The sequence below is a fragment of the Fistularia commersonii genome, chromosome 25, assembly GCF_037954325.1.
Source record: "Fistularia commersonii isolate RoL2024-O1a breed Wild chromosome 25, RoL_Fcom_v1.0, whole genome shotgun sequence".
NCBI classification, from domain to species: domain Eukaryota; kingdom Metazoa; phylum Chordata; class Actinopteri; order Syngnathiformes; family Fistulariidae; genus Fistularia; species Fistularia commersonii.
Window position 1 is genome coordinate 10,400,422 of NC_141308.1, and position 13,957 is coordinate 10,414,378.

At 41.5% G+C, this 13,957-nt stretch overlaps 1 protein-coding gene across 1 annotated transcript; it reads right to left on the bottom strand.

The window, feature by feature from the left end:
• Positions 1-801: 801 nt before the first annotated feature.
• On the bottom strand, positions 802-13,134 carry LOC147219228 (WW domain-containing adapter protein with coiled-coil-like). The gene is made up of 13 exons (XM_086173185.1): positions 12,834-13,134; positions 12,350-12,383; positions 11,473-11,662; positions 10,926-11,017; positions 8,975-9,084; positions 8,688-8,782; positions 5,778-6,053; positions 4,243-4,359; positions 3,058-3,206; positions 2,805-2,896; positions 1,859-2,063; positions 1,077-1,204; positions 802-990 (listed from the first exon to the last, which is right to left on the bottom strand). Exons 1-13 carry the CDS (start codon positions 12,872-12,874, stop codon positions 921-923), a joined length of 1,599 nt encoding a protein of 532 aa, XP_086029311.1. The 5' UTR covers positions 12,875-13,134; the 3' UTR covers positions 802-920.
• Positions 13,135-13,957: the final 823 nt, after the last annotated feature.

Consider the following 13,957-nt stretch of genomic DNA (forward strand, 5'->3'; position numbering starts at 1 on the left):
GGGTGGGTGGGGAGGTGGGTGGGGGCAAGAAAGGGAAACAACTAAAGCAGATTGAAGTATCCTCAGAAAGGTGTTCTCACTAATCTCGTCAGCTCCAAGACCAAATGGGATGGCAGAACCACTGACGGGGTGGAGTGAGAAAGATGCGCCGTGGGTAAACGTCGATGCAGACGCACCACAACAGACTGACAACGTCTACTTGTTTTTTTTTTTTTTCTTTGTTAGAGAGGTTGTTGAAGTGGGAGTGGGGTGGGGTGGGGGGGCTTTTAAAAACCAACGATTCCACTGAGAACCGGTCACACACCAATTAGAAGATGATCAATGGAGTTCCTTTTTTTTTTTTTCTCTGAGCGAACTGAAACCCTTTACTGAACACTACACATCAAAATTAAATTTAAAAAAAAAAGAAAAAAAAAAACACACCGGGAAAAGGAAAAAAAATAATAAAAAAAAATAATAATAAGCCAATACGATGCACGCGCTCTGACGCTCAGAGTCCGAGAAGGTGCCGTTTGAAAAGAGACTCAGGTCCTCCGTGTCCACCGCGTTCCACTCGGCCAACCAGCAGTTTTTACCCCTCGATGAGAGCAATTCCTGTTTATGGACGCTTGGAAAAACTAATCTTCTTTTTTTTCTTTTTTTTTTTTTTGTTTGTTTTTGTTTTTTGAAAGAAAAAGCGAAAAGGAAAATAAAAGAAAGTTGAGAATGATGGAGCTCCAGCTTGTAAACTGCTGTCTTCTATGAGCTCCTCTCTTACAAGGAGAATAAACAGGCTGTCGCGGCTGTCCGTGTCTATTCTGCTTTGTTTTTGTATTTTTTTTTTTTTTTTTTTTTTTGTTTTTGCTGTTTTTTTTTTTGTTTGCTTTATTTTTACTTTTTGTCATCTATCCATCCCAGTCAGTTCTTCCCTGCTTGGGTCTTCAGACCATGTACGAGTTCTGGTTCTTCAGCTTGTCCAGCTCTTTACTCTGCTGCCTCAGAAACAAGATTCTGTGTTCGAGAGGAAACAGAAAACACAAAAAGTCAATGAGAGCCCCCCCCCCAGTGAAGGACCAGGGCGGCGGTCTTCTCCTCACCTCTGTTCCCTCAGGGTGGCCTGGATTTCGCTCACTCTGACCAGGGAGCGCAGGTTTTTCATCTCCGTGCAGATCTCCGACATATACAGGCTGCCCATGTTGTGGATGTCCTCACGCAACCGGGCGGCCTGGTGGGAGAGGGAGGATCAGGACCGGAGCACAGGGACAAGCTTGTTTATTTTTGTCGAAACTTTAGCAAATCTTAGCAGACCTGATAACACCTCTCTCTTGGTTATCTTGACTGATTTAAGTTTCACCATGTAGAAAGTCTTTGAAAGAAATGACTGAACGCTCACAAATACATAGCGGGTCTCTCGGGCTCAAAACAAAAAGTTGAACGGCAAAAAAAAGGGGGAGAGAGATTTATCATAGCTAGTAGGACAAACACGATGGGGCTGAGCGAAAAAGTGGCGCTAAAAAAACAAATCAGAAACGATGTTTTCTATTAAAAAAATAATATATAATTCCATATATGTATATTCAACAATGTATATACCGCAATTTCAGGCCGATAAGCCACGACTTTTTTCACTTAAACAACGAAGCGGCTAATACGTGGATTTTTTGGGGGGGCTAACGAGCTTCATGCCGCAAAAACATTTATCCTCGTCACGTCGGACCAATGAAACGACTGGGAAACTCCGGGCTTATATTGAGGTGCGCTCAATAGTCCGGAAATTACGGTCAATTAAATACACATTATTCGATAGACAGTCCTCGTTACAGGTGATGCTGAGGCGTGAAAAAAAATGACTAAAAAAAAATCTAAACGAAGGCTCCACCTGTTTCTCAGTGTTCTCTGAAGGCCAGCCTTGGATATGTCTGATGAGGTTCTCATCAAAGTGAGCTGCCAGGGTGGGGGTGAAGGAGCTGGGGGTGTCAGACTGGTTCTGACCGCTGCTGTTGCTGCTGCTGTTGCTGCTGCTGGAAGCGACGTGGGGAAGCGTGGCACCTGGCACGTTCGATCCCGTGCAGAGAATCTCTTGGCTGCAGGGGCAGAGGCGAAGGAATGACAACTCCATGACTCCTTTCCTTCCTGGTGAAATCTGTTCATTTTAACTTTGACGCTGGATTTTTAAATCTGACTATAATGGCCGGTGTCTTTCTGCCATAAAATTCACATTTTTATCCTGCTAAACTGACTGTCCTGTGTTCAAATTAGGTCCAATATGTCACCATATTAGCTGCTGATTGATTTGTCCGAATATTCTGTATTTACTTTATTAAAGTGGTATTGGCTCCAGAACTTCAGTATGGAGCCAGCATTACTGCTGTATTTCCAAAGTTTTAAACAACCAAGGTGTCACGGCACCTGACAAATCACAGTGGAGTGGTTAAATTAAAAACTTGATATACTGTAGGGGTAATATTCATGTAATTATAGAAAATATAAAGGCTTAAGTATTCGTGAAACATTTAGAAAATGTTAAGATTGCCCGACAGGGAAACCGCAGAAATCAATGATCAAATTCCTCTTGAAACTCAAAAGACTATATTTTTACTCTCAATAAACACTGGCAGCACAACTCACACAAACCACATTTGCCAGAAAAAGTAATTGCGCTGAGATGTTCTGGTGCTGCCTTTTCTTTCATTAAAAACTAAAGAAGAACAAAGCTCGTTTTGTTATTTGGGAGCGCTGCCTTCCAAATCTGGGAAACCTTGAAGGTTCTTGTTCCTTTGTGTGAATACAAAGTCTTCGCTTTCCATTTTTCCTGAGAAAATTACCTTCTTTGCTGAAGAGTTCTGGGGTCCTCCAGACGCTTCTCTGTGGCCTGAGCTGGGGGGGCCGAGCCTTGCTTACCTGAAGACATGCTCCCCTACGGGGCCGAGACGGAAGCGGAGACAAAAACAGACCATGAGATGAAAATCAAATGCCAACATAGCCGTGAGGGCAACGGCTGTGCCAATTTAGAAAACGGAGTTTGCGAGAAAGGGGGCGAAGGTGGAAGCAACGACGACGAAACATTTCGGTGCCCACCCTGCTTTGTGAAGACGTGATGCTGCTCGAGTGCCCCCCGAGGAGGGGCTTCTGGTTGCTCTGCGGCGTGCCGTTCCTCGGCGAGACATAAGGTCGCGGTGACGATGCGTCCGATGTCATGGACACGGGGGACTGACTGGAGTGCTGGGCTGGAGAGAATCACAGAGGAGCAGTGGGACTGTCAACAACGCGCGTACATGTGCGAAAACACGAACTGGAAGCCGGACGAGGATCGGCCTCCTTGTCGGTAGTGAGGTTAGCAAACAGATGGTCGATCCGCTAAGAAAAATCGCCACATATGACCAGCCAGATTTTATTTTTAATAGTTGCTAAATGTTTCTTGGTGACCGAAAAAGGTGGATTTACAATTTCTGTTTTGTTTTGTTTTTTTCCAGCATTCAACCTGAAAAGATACACAGGACAAGAGGGACAGAGTTATCAGCTGGTTGGTCCTCCATCAGTATGTGAGCTCAGTCGGTAAGAGCCCGTGTCCATCGGAGTGCCTTTTCACTGCTGGAACAAATGTCCAGCAAGGAGGAACTTTGAGGGCACAGCTACGAAAATGCTGAATATCCACCAGTGCAGCGGTAATTGTCTCCCCCTGGGTTTAATTTGAAATAGAAAAGTAGGTACATGCTAACAAAAAGGCTTATCACTTTTAATGTATCTTTAAAACTTTGGCGTGCCTGCAGGTTAGCGAGCAGCTACATTTTGTGCATTAATATATTAACACGTGTTTTATTGTAAAGATGGTAGATATTTAATGGGCTTAATGTGCAAGTGCATCACACCAGAAAAGTAAAAAAAATACATATATTTTGTTTTAAACATTTTGCAAGAATGATAAAGGGATTTAATCCTTTCAGACAGAAAACAAAGGGTTATTCCTTATGAGGGGGGTTATGCTTTCACCCATTTGCACTGGGCTAAACAATCAGAATAATTCATCACTCAAAGTTATCTATTATTTCATTTAAATCATTATCAATATGTTGTATTTCAGCATCCCTCACATAATACAGACGTTCGCCTCACCAAAAAATGTAGAATTTCTCTGGGTTTTGGCTTGCAATACATGGACTGACTTTTGGCAAAAAAAAATGTTTCGGAACAGCCAGAACCTCGGGGAAAAAAAAAGGTTGAGTTTGTAACAGCAGATGGCGAGAAACAGCATGGAGGTCGTACCTTGGTTGGAGTGCTGAGCAGCCGAGAGCAGAGCGGTGACGTTGAAAGCAGGTCCAGCAGTGAGGAGCTTATGAAGCACAGACCGCAAGGAAGCTTGGGTGACAGCAGCTGCCAAGACTGGGGGGAGGAAAGAGCAATGCGCACACGCACACACACGTACGTACGTACGTACGTACACACACACACAGACACACACACAAACACACAAACACCAAAAGGTGAGTGAATAAGGACGCAAAAGTGAGTGCAAACCCCACAGTTAAGTTAGCCATCACAGCTAAGAAACACTCCAGTGGAAAGTCTCATTGTTTTAAAAACCCCATTCAGTTCAATTCAATTAAACGTCACCAGGCGATCGCTGTATAAACAGAACTCAAACCGCGGGTGCATGACATCTGCCTTGCACGGAATACCCAGAAATTCATTATAAATGACAAAGATGGCACACCCTGGCTGGGGAAAAAGGGAGTGTGACAATGATCTAAACGCGGTGATGCACTGATTAGACCTATACAGTCCTAATGCATCGATGTGGTACATTAGTGTTTTCACACCCGCTTCCTTCTTACCGTCCATTCTTGAGTTACAGGAGCTGCTCTGCGATAATAACTTGCTAACACTACAAATTAAAACCTTACTCTGTGCTGGTGTTCATAACACTTGACTGAATCAAGTCATGTAAAAATCATTTAGGGTTCGGCGGGGTTTTCCATGCATCAATTTATTGTGACAGCCCAGTACAAACAGAAGTATGGGTACCACGCGCAGATTTTCTATTTCTGTAGCAACTCGTCTGCTCTCCTTCTCACAAACTAATGACAAAAAAGCTGCAGAAAGCATGATGTCAGACTACTGTAATGCTGCTGTGCAGGAACTTCCTTCCCTCAACACTTGATAGGGAATGACAGTCCTTATAACTAGTCAATATAAACACATGAAGGACTACAATCTCGTGTCGAAAAAGAAAAAGCAGACTGAGTTCGCAACTTATGCGGTCGCCACATTAGACGACATAAGTAGCAATTTGCCACAGCACTCAAACATCCTGCAGTGCTTGCACTTTTCATTATTCTGAGTATCTTCAGTTTGATTTCTGAGCTTTGTCCTCTGATCATATGATCAGTTACTGATTTTGTTACAGAAAGAGGAAACACCATGAGAGCATTAAGTTCAGTCAAAGCGGTGACACTGTGCTTTCAGCTGAAAAGGATTGCAGAACCTTTCCATTGGGGGAGTTTTCACAGATTTCTGTGATGACTTAATGGTCTTTTTATAATAAGACAATGACTTTACGGTTCCGTCAATCCAACCACACACCACCGCTAATGATATCATTGCCCAGGGTGAGGATCTAAAGATTTGAATCATGCCAGGAAGCCACCTCTTGGAAAAAAAAAAAAAAAAAAAACAATCTGTACATTTGCACTTCTATTTAATTTCTCATGTGCTCTGGGTGTTACTTTTTGGTGATCATACCATAGCAAAACGCAATGTTGTTTACATGTCTATTACATCCCACTCATTGCCATCCTTACCCTCATTGAGTTTTGCCATGTCCATACTGCCGTTGTTCATCTGCAGAGTAGCTTGAAGTGCTGGCAGGAGCTGGTGCAAGAGGGCCGGGTCCTGGAGCAGCGCAGGTGACGGGGACTGCACGGACTGAGTCAACTGGGCTGCAGTCGAGGATGAGGAGGATGAGGATGTGGTGGATGGGGTGGAGCCTAAAGCAGCAGCAGTAGAGTTCAGGCTCTGAGAGGAAGAGGAGAAATGGCCGGAGTTGGATGCCGTGGACTGGTCCCCTGAAGTGGTCTCTGGTGGGAAGCAAGACGACAAAGCATTGCTTAGCCGGTCAAAGAAACATTTCACGACAACTGTTGGAGATCATTTCATCCTGCATTCTCAACCATATGAATGAAACCAGGGTTACCTGCTTCTCCTCAGGCAACTGATTTTTTCTTCTTTACTGTGACTGATTTCTTCTAATTATAAAAAAAAAATGAATCTGTAATTTTAGGCCACTTGAAGTACGACTAATTTTCTGCTAGTTTTCTTCATATTAACCTTAGTAATTATCAGGTAATTTTAATAGACGTTTTAAGAGGTTTCCATTTAAGACGTTTCCATTTCTTGCCGAATTTCAGCTAATAACTAATTTCTTTGTAGAATCCTTCAAATTAAACATCTAAGTTTGAGAGAACAATGAGTTTATAGCAGTCTCCTTTAGCTGCTTCGATAGCGATAAAATGTGAGCGTCACAATCCATTATTTACAGTCCCTGTATTGGTACATCCATGGTGACTTGTAACACCCCAAGTTCTGATATGGACAAAGGACAGAGGTTAAATAATTTTCCAGGAATGTAAGATTTCCCAGGGAATATTGCATTATGTCTTTTTTCCATGTGTTTTCCATGACTGGGAAATTGGTCAACTGCTTAAGGTTCTTCAGGTTTTTCAGGATGCGTGGGAAACCTGCTTCCTGTGTATACACAGTCTTACAGTTCTCTCCCCTTACGAGACCCTGAGCACCCATTAACCTAGAGCTTTCCCTAACCTATAACTTAAGGTGTAGTTCTGCTTTGTGCTTCCACGTGTATCCTGAAGGTTACAGCTACTTGCTGTTCGGTTGGAGAAGGTATCCAGAGAATCTTACTTTAGCTGCAGTTCCCGATTGAATAATAAGATGGTTTTCTTCTACATGTTGATGCAATCAACCTGAAATGTCAATAGGTCCAACTCTCCCAGCTCCGGTTTGTCATTGAAAAAATGAAAGGAAGAAAAAAAGAAAAGCTTGCTGGTTTTGTGTTTTTTGAATTTGAAAACAGGGAGGTGACAGCAAATGATTTGTTTGTAGAAGGGTATTAGCAAAGAAATTGATGGTGATGACAAGAAAGGATTTGGTAGCGAATGAACCGCCACACAACGTGCATTGTTTTATCATCTTTTGTGAGTAAAATCTAGCTAACCACCATTTACATGACAGAAAAATCTCAGGGTCCGCAAAAATTCTTTTTTTAATGAAAACGTTTTTGGAATTTTAATGCAGTTAACACTGACCATCATCTATATGTTGTATCAAAACAAAATATACGAGCTAAGGCCTGACTAAAATGTAGAAACAAGTAGGAAAACCTTCTGAGGAAAGGGGGCCAAATGTCAGGCTAGCACCCAACAACATATCCAGAGCGTGTTGCGTGCCATTGACTGGTTGCATGATGTCACTACATGTATGTCGCGGCAGTGTGGGGTGTTTGCCATGGCTGTGATGTCACTGTGTTGTGTCAGGTCATCATTGTGACATCGCAGCAAATGCATTGTAAAAAGACCCAGTGAACCAGCAAATGGCATGCAGCACTAGCTAACGTAGAGTGAAGAACACAGCTGGATTGTGGACTGCACCCTGCAGCCAGGCTGCACTATTTTTCAGTAGACAGCCACTGAAGAAAATTCGGAAACATTGCGTGGTACATAACTGACAAAGCATTCAATAGAACGTCTGAGGGCAGTCCACTGATAATTTGTGATTATCTAAAGTCAATCAAAAGGAGCCTGACCAACTTCAACATCAAGCACCTTTTGCAAGGATGACTGAAATTATTTCATTCACCTCATGAATGTAGGAAATTTGGAGACAGACAAAGAACAAAGAAACTAAAGCAGAACCCGGGGCAATGGCTGGATGTTACATCAGTGATGGTCTACAAGTAACATGGGATGTAAATGACCTCTTTTAGAGGAAGTCTGCAGCTGGCATCTGGTCAGTGTTGTTTTAGTAAAGACTATAAATTAAATAATAAAAATTACTTGTATGAGTGTCTGTAATTTTGACCACATTAACATTCATCATCCAACACAAGTCATGGTGGCATATTGTTGAGAATGTACACATAGGCAAAAGGCAGCTGCATATGATGCAAGAGCTTTGAAATACTGACGTTTCTTCCTAAACTTGTTTGTTGGAAATAACAGAGGTGAAAACAACCATGTGCTTGTTTGCCATTGCACCCTTAAATCCCGATGTCAACTTAAACAAAAAAGCACAGTGTAAATGGATTCACGAGAGTATTTAAATATATTCGATGATAGTGAGATAATGTGATTTTGCATAATAGAGATGATTGTCCTGACTGTTAGGATTACAGTTTGTTTCTTAGCTTGCACAGAGGTTTGTCATCACATTCACATCTACTGGCTAAAGAGCCACCTTAGAACGCCTGCCCGCACTGACAGACATGAGCAGGGAGACGGCGATCAATTAGTCACGTGACAATAATCTCTCATAGACTTTACAGATAAATTGCTTCTCAATGCTTTGTTTCCTATTCAGATGCACGCTGGCTGAGATAAAGCCACTCGACTTCGGTTAACCTAATGGTCACTGAAAGACAATTTTCATATGGCAACCGGAAAAAAACACTATCAAACTTCATTAACTTGATGCCATACTTGTGGCTTTGTCCTGCAAGGCCTCTTGTCTGTAGTCCATGTCCCGAGGGAAACTGTTCGCCGCCATCTTGACCGAGTCTTTCTGTCGTTGTTCTCTGGGGGTAGACATATGGCAAAAATTCAAATATTTATGTTTCACACTGCAATTATACAACGTACAATGGACAAATAAAGCTTTGTTATGATTTGCATCGAATTGATATTATTCCCGATGAAAGCGAATGTGCTCATTTCTGTAAGGCTAAAAACTTTGATTTTATATGGTGAGTCCACAGATGTAGACTTGCCTCTCCAACAAGTCCTTGGGCTTCTCCCACTGGGACACCTCAGTTCTGCAGTTGTAGTAGTACTTTTTTCCAGATGAGCTGATGTGTTCTGTCCAGTCATCCGCAGGGTCCTGGTGCACAAACAAAGGTACAATAATGGTAAAGAGATGTTCAATTAGACACATTCAACAAGAAACAATTCTTCTGCCACGCTTAACACCAAATATGGTGCGAAAATCTGCCGATTTGATATAAAAAATTAGAAGAAAAAAAAACCTACAGTGTGACATTGCGTTGTGGGTTTGAGTGAATGCTGACAAAAGCGGCAGTGTCTGGAGGGGGCATGCATAATAAAAGCACAGTGACAGCGGGGAACTCATGCGTACTCGTTTTGTGAGACGCTCTCCTTTTTCTTACTCTTGTAAATGTTACGCATTTTTGCATTTCATGACAAAAAGTATTTAACGATCTAATATGTTGAATGTTTTTAAGATAATTGGCAAAAGCCCTCGTTTCAGGTGCATTTTTAAAATGTAACTGAAAATTACTTTTCTCTCATATTTTTCGCCTCCCTTTACTGCTGAACCAGAAACTGATTCAACATATGACTAAAAATTCTAAATCTGCACTGCCCAACCTTGAGTTTGTGATCCATTTTGCCCAAACAAGTAATTAATGTCAGGTTAAAATATTCAAATCAAAATGGGTAAGATTCACAAAATAACTGGTATGTTTCTAAATGATCTACATTAGTGCGACCATTTGCATAACATAAAAGGCTGTCATCATGCTTCAAAGTTTTTTCCAGTCATGGCACCTTTCAAAAATAATTAGTTAAAACATGTGAATTTGAACAAAGGGTGTCGTATTAATATGTTTGCAATGCTGCTATTCCTGCCCATCTTTCTTTTCCAATACGTATAAAGGGTAGTTAGGCAGCAAGATTGAGGAGGGCAATCAGAGGAAGCTCATCTGCGCTGCAGTTTAGCCCTATTTAAAATCTATTTATGGTTTAAAACGTGATCACAAATGCACCCCATGTTATGGAACAGGGCAACTACTTCCATCCATAAACATTGCAGGCTTTTAAACCCTTAAAACTGAATGCTAATGTTTTGTGTTCTAAGTTGGAGCAGCAATGATTGTGTATATTGATAGTCTGCCATACTAACAGTACAAGAAAAGGCACAATTTGTCTAATCCTAATTTTGCAACTGCACAATTTACCACAGACCCCTTTGCAAACGAGGCATGTATCTTTAGGAGTGAAATTTCTTTACTTTAAAATTATCTCTTCAGACCTCTCTCTGAAAAACAAATGTAATTCTGTTTTTGTAACATAAATTAATAGCAGCTTATCCTGACAGCAGAGCTTTGCTTACTGTTTAGACTATGATTGCATTAACAGTAGCCCATAACTGCATTAAGTATATTGTATACTTGCAGTAGGAGTGGAATTTCATCTTTCTCAAAATGTCACAACTGCAATTGAATTATCACATATTCATTCTCAGTAATGCTTGAAACAGATCCTGCTTAAGCTTGTTCCATTAATTTTACCCTGTTATGATGTAAATTTCTGCAGCAGAGACATCTAAACCGTAGGGAAGTTCCTGCAGCAGTCAACAACAATCCCTTTTCTATACTACGTTAAACCAGAAACTTTGTATTAACCAAGTCAAATCTGAAATTGGCTTTGCTGCTCTGTTCAACCATCAGCAAGTAACATGAATTTACCTTTCACATGAATAAATAACAAGTCTTTTAAACCAGATAGACATGTTAAGCATAATCAGTAGAGGACGATTGATTAATAAATGTGACAATCTAATCATACAGTGTTGTTGCTGGGTTCCCAAAGAGACACAAAGAGATGACTCGAAATGAGGTCTTGCAAACCGACTTCCCAAGTAGTGCAGTGACAAACTGAGAAAGCACTGTGCATCTCATTGGATACCACTGGATGTCTTACCCTGTCCGCGGGCTTGCTCTGAGTTGAATGCGAGTCTGCACCATGGTGAGAGCTGTTGTTGTGAGAGTTCTCCTGAGGAGAGCCATTGGTCCCTGCAACAAAGATGTTTTAAGAAAATAAAAGAGTGCAGCAAGGCACTAAATCCAATTTGACAGGTACGGCTTCCAGTATTTTGAGTTCCCCTTTGTTTTTCGCCCGTGTCTCACACATTTAAACTGTAATAACCACATTATCTGTTGTTAGTGAGATGACAAAGTTTAGTGTATATATCTCAACTAGAGTATAGCAACTTCAGTATCAAGGAAGGAAAGTGTCCAGAAAAGTAAAATAACCACATTTAGCACAGATAAAACCAAGGATATTTCCCAGGGACCTGTATTTTCTTTTGCAACAGAAATCAATCATTGTTATTGTGAGCACTAGGTTTCCTGCAGCCATAGGCATAAGGTTTTCATGTCAAACGCTTGTCCAGGAATTAGAAGCAATCCTGTCCTACCAATAAATGCTAAAATGCATTCACGTGCAAAAGGCTCATCATCAGGCCTACCATTTTTTCCTCTAACTGCATGAGAGGTTTTCGCCTTGCCATGTCCCGTGTTGTCGCCATGTCTGCTGACAGGACTTTCATCTGAGCGTCGCAGCATCTTATAGGGAGGTGTGGGATCGGATGAGCCATCGCGCACCTTGTCATATCGGTGAACACCGCTGGACTGGCTCTTTGGCTGAGATTTATGGGTCTAAAATGATAAGTGTGACAAGCATTCTTGCAGTTATGTAATAAAAAAAACAAGTGCGTATTCTTCTCTCACTCTCTACAATGGACATCTTACCATTTGGGCATTATGCAGTAGGACTGCCAGAGGTTACGAAGCACCACTTTAATGAACAGCACAATGGCAGATTTGATACCCATAAATTTATATGTTGCAAATAAATAGTAAATTTGTCCTGTTAAAACATCGATTGTTGATTTCAGCTCAACAATATTTTCGTTGTATTTAACATGTTCTGAATTGATGTAGTAAACTTACGCTGCACCACTTGTACACTCACTCGAGCAACTATGTAAATAGGACAAGCTGTCTATATATGTTTTTATTTTGTCTAACATATAGCGTGTACACTTCTGTTGATATACAAAAACAAAACGTATTCAGGTGTCATGGTTTCACCTCCCATAACAGGGAACACCAGGCTGTAAAAGATTAAGCAGGAATACATATTACTTGCATTCTTATGAATTTTAAAGACCATGAGAAGTTTAACAACTGAGGTTTGAAAAATTAGATACCTCCGCAGCTTACACAAACATGGGAGGCGTCTAGTTTGCTCTGCAAACACGTCAATACGTGAATATGTGAACGGAAATGTATTTTGCACAATGATTACGTTGGGGGTTGACAGGTGACCGTTAATAATGTTACCTGATAGGATTGAGAATCCCTTCTGTCGGTGCACCTGTGTAAACACAAAGAACAGAGATTAATTAGCGATAAATAGCGTTTTAGCCGTTTAGTATGCCACATTTAGCACGTTACAACACATTTTAGAAAAACAAACCCTAGCCGGATAGCTCATATTAGCTAAGTTAGCTTAACGTCACCTTTCCCATAGCAACAGCTGTTCGCTCATCTTCACTAATACCAAGTCTGCTGAAACATATCACCTGAAGCCTGTTTAATATAAGATATTATGTTTAGTTTTCTCCTAAGTATGCTAACATTACCTTGATATTGGTTACAGAATAAATCCGCAGCCCCATAACCAATTGCGAACTATTAGCTAGTAGCACTACCAGCTAACAATTACCAGCTAACACCAGTAGCATCCCCCAACTACTGCGAATCGAAACGCGGGATTAACCGACGGCGGAATTTCTTAAAATAGTGAAGCTTCTACTCAATTTACCCATCGCTGACTCTTGCTGGTTTCCTTGCATACATCACCATCAAGGCCGTGGTGATGTGTGTATGTGTGTGTGTGTATGTGTGCGAGAGGGAACCGTGGCCTCCTGTCTGTCTGCTTCTCAGTTCTGTTTTCTTCCGCTTTCTGGACTCAGTCTACCACCTAAAAGCCGAGCACCAAACACCAGCACGACATATCGGGTGGTCTTCGATTAAACAAAACCACCCTCAGTGCATCATTTGGCATGTAGACAAGGTATACTTGGCTCGGCCGATTTCGCTCAGCAGAAAGCAGCAATAGCAGGCGGAAACGGAGAAGACGGGCTCCTCGGTAATGTTTGGCTAATAGCAACTTCCGGTTTATCCTTTCAAAATAAAAGTGCTACCATCGAATTTATCGAACGTGACGGAATAAAGATCTGTTGCGTGAGTCGGACCGGATCATCCATATATGGTTTCAGGTAAAACCGCAGAGGAGGCGAGTAGACGTGTAATTTCTATTTTCTTCTTTAACTATTGTACCGTTCTGTATTTTAAGATCAAGTCAGATCAGGGACGCAAGACTGAACTGACAAATGACGAGCAAAACATCTAAAAAAAAGAAGATAACCATCCTTACGTGATGATGTGATCAGAAATTCAGTGTGAAAACATACCAGGATATTTTGATCAAAATCCAAAAATTGAAAAAAAAAAGAAAAGTTTGAAACTACTCATCTTTTGCAAGAACACGAAAAAAAACTTTTTTTTTTCAGATCAAAATTTTTTAATCACAAAAAAATCCCTTTTTACGCGTTTTACTGCCACAAACTATCTTTAACGCGATTATCTTATCATTGCCAGATATAACGGCCGCTGATCTCATCGCAACCACTCTCCCGACGCACGGCAGCGAAGCCTGTTATTTTGAAGACGGTGACCGCACTTCCGGTATTAGCCTAGCTGTCTCTGGACAACATGACGCAGCTGAAAAGGAAGCTAGCTGGTTCTGCCGCGGGCTCCTCCTCCCGGTTCCCATCTAGTTGGCTGTCCATTTTCTGGGACACACCCACGATCCGTCCGCGGCCCCGCTTCCCCCTCACTTCCACACACACACACACACACACACACACACACTTCCACACACAC

Bases quoted from the DNA above. Each gene is read 5' to 3' on its own strand.
- LOC147219228 (XM_086173185.1), bottom strand. From the start codon at position 12,874: ATGGTGATGTATGCAAGGAAACCAGCAAGAGTCAGCGATGG. The intron at 6,054-8,687 runs GTATGGCATCAA...GCTTCCCACCAG, and splicing joins CTTGCAGGACAAAGCCACAA to AGACCACTTCAGGGGACCAG. The intron at 2,897-3,057 runs GTGGGCACCGAA...TCGGCCCCGTAG, and splicing joins TCACGTCTTCACAAAGCAGG to GGGAGCATGTCTTCAGGTAA.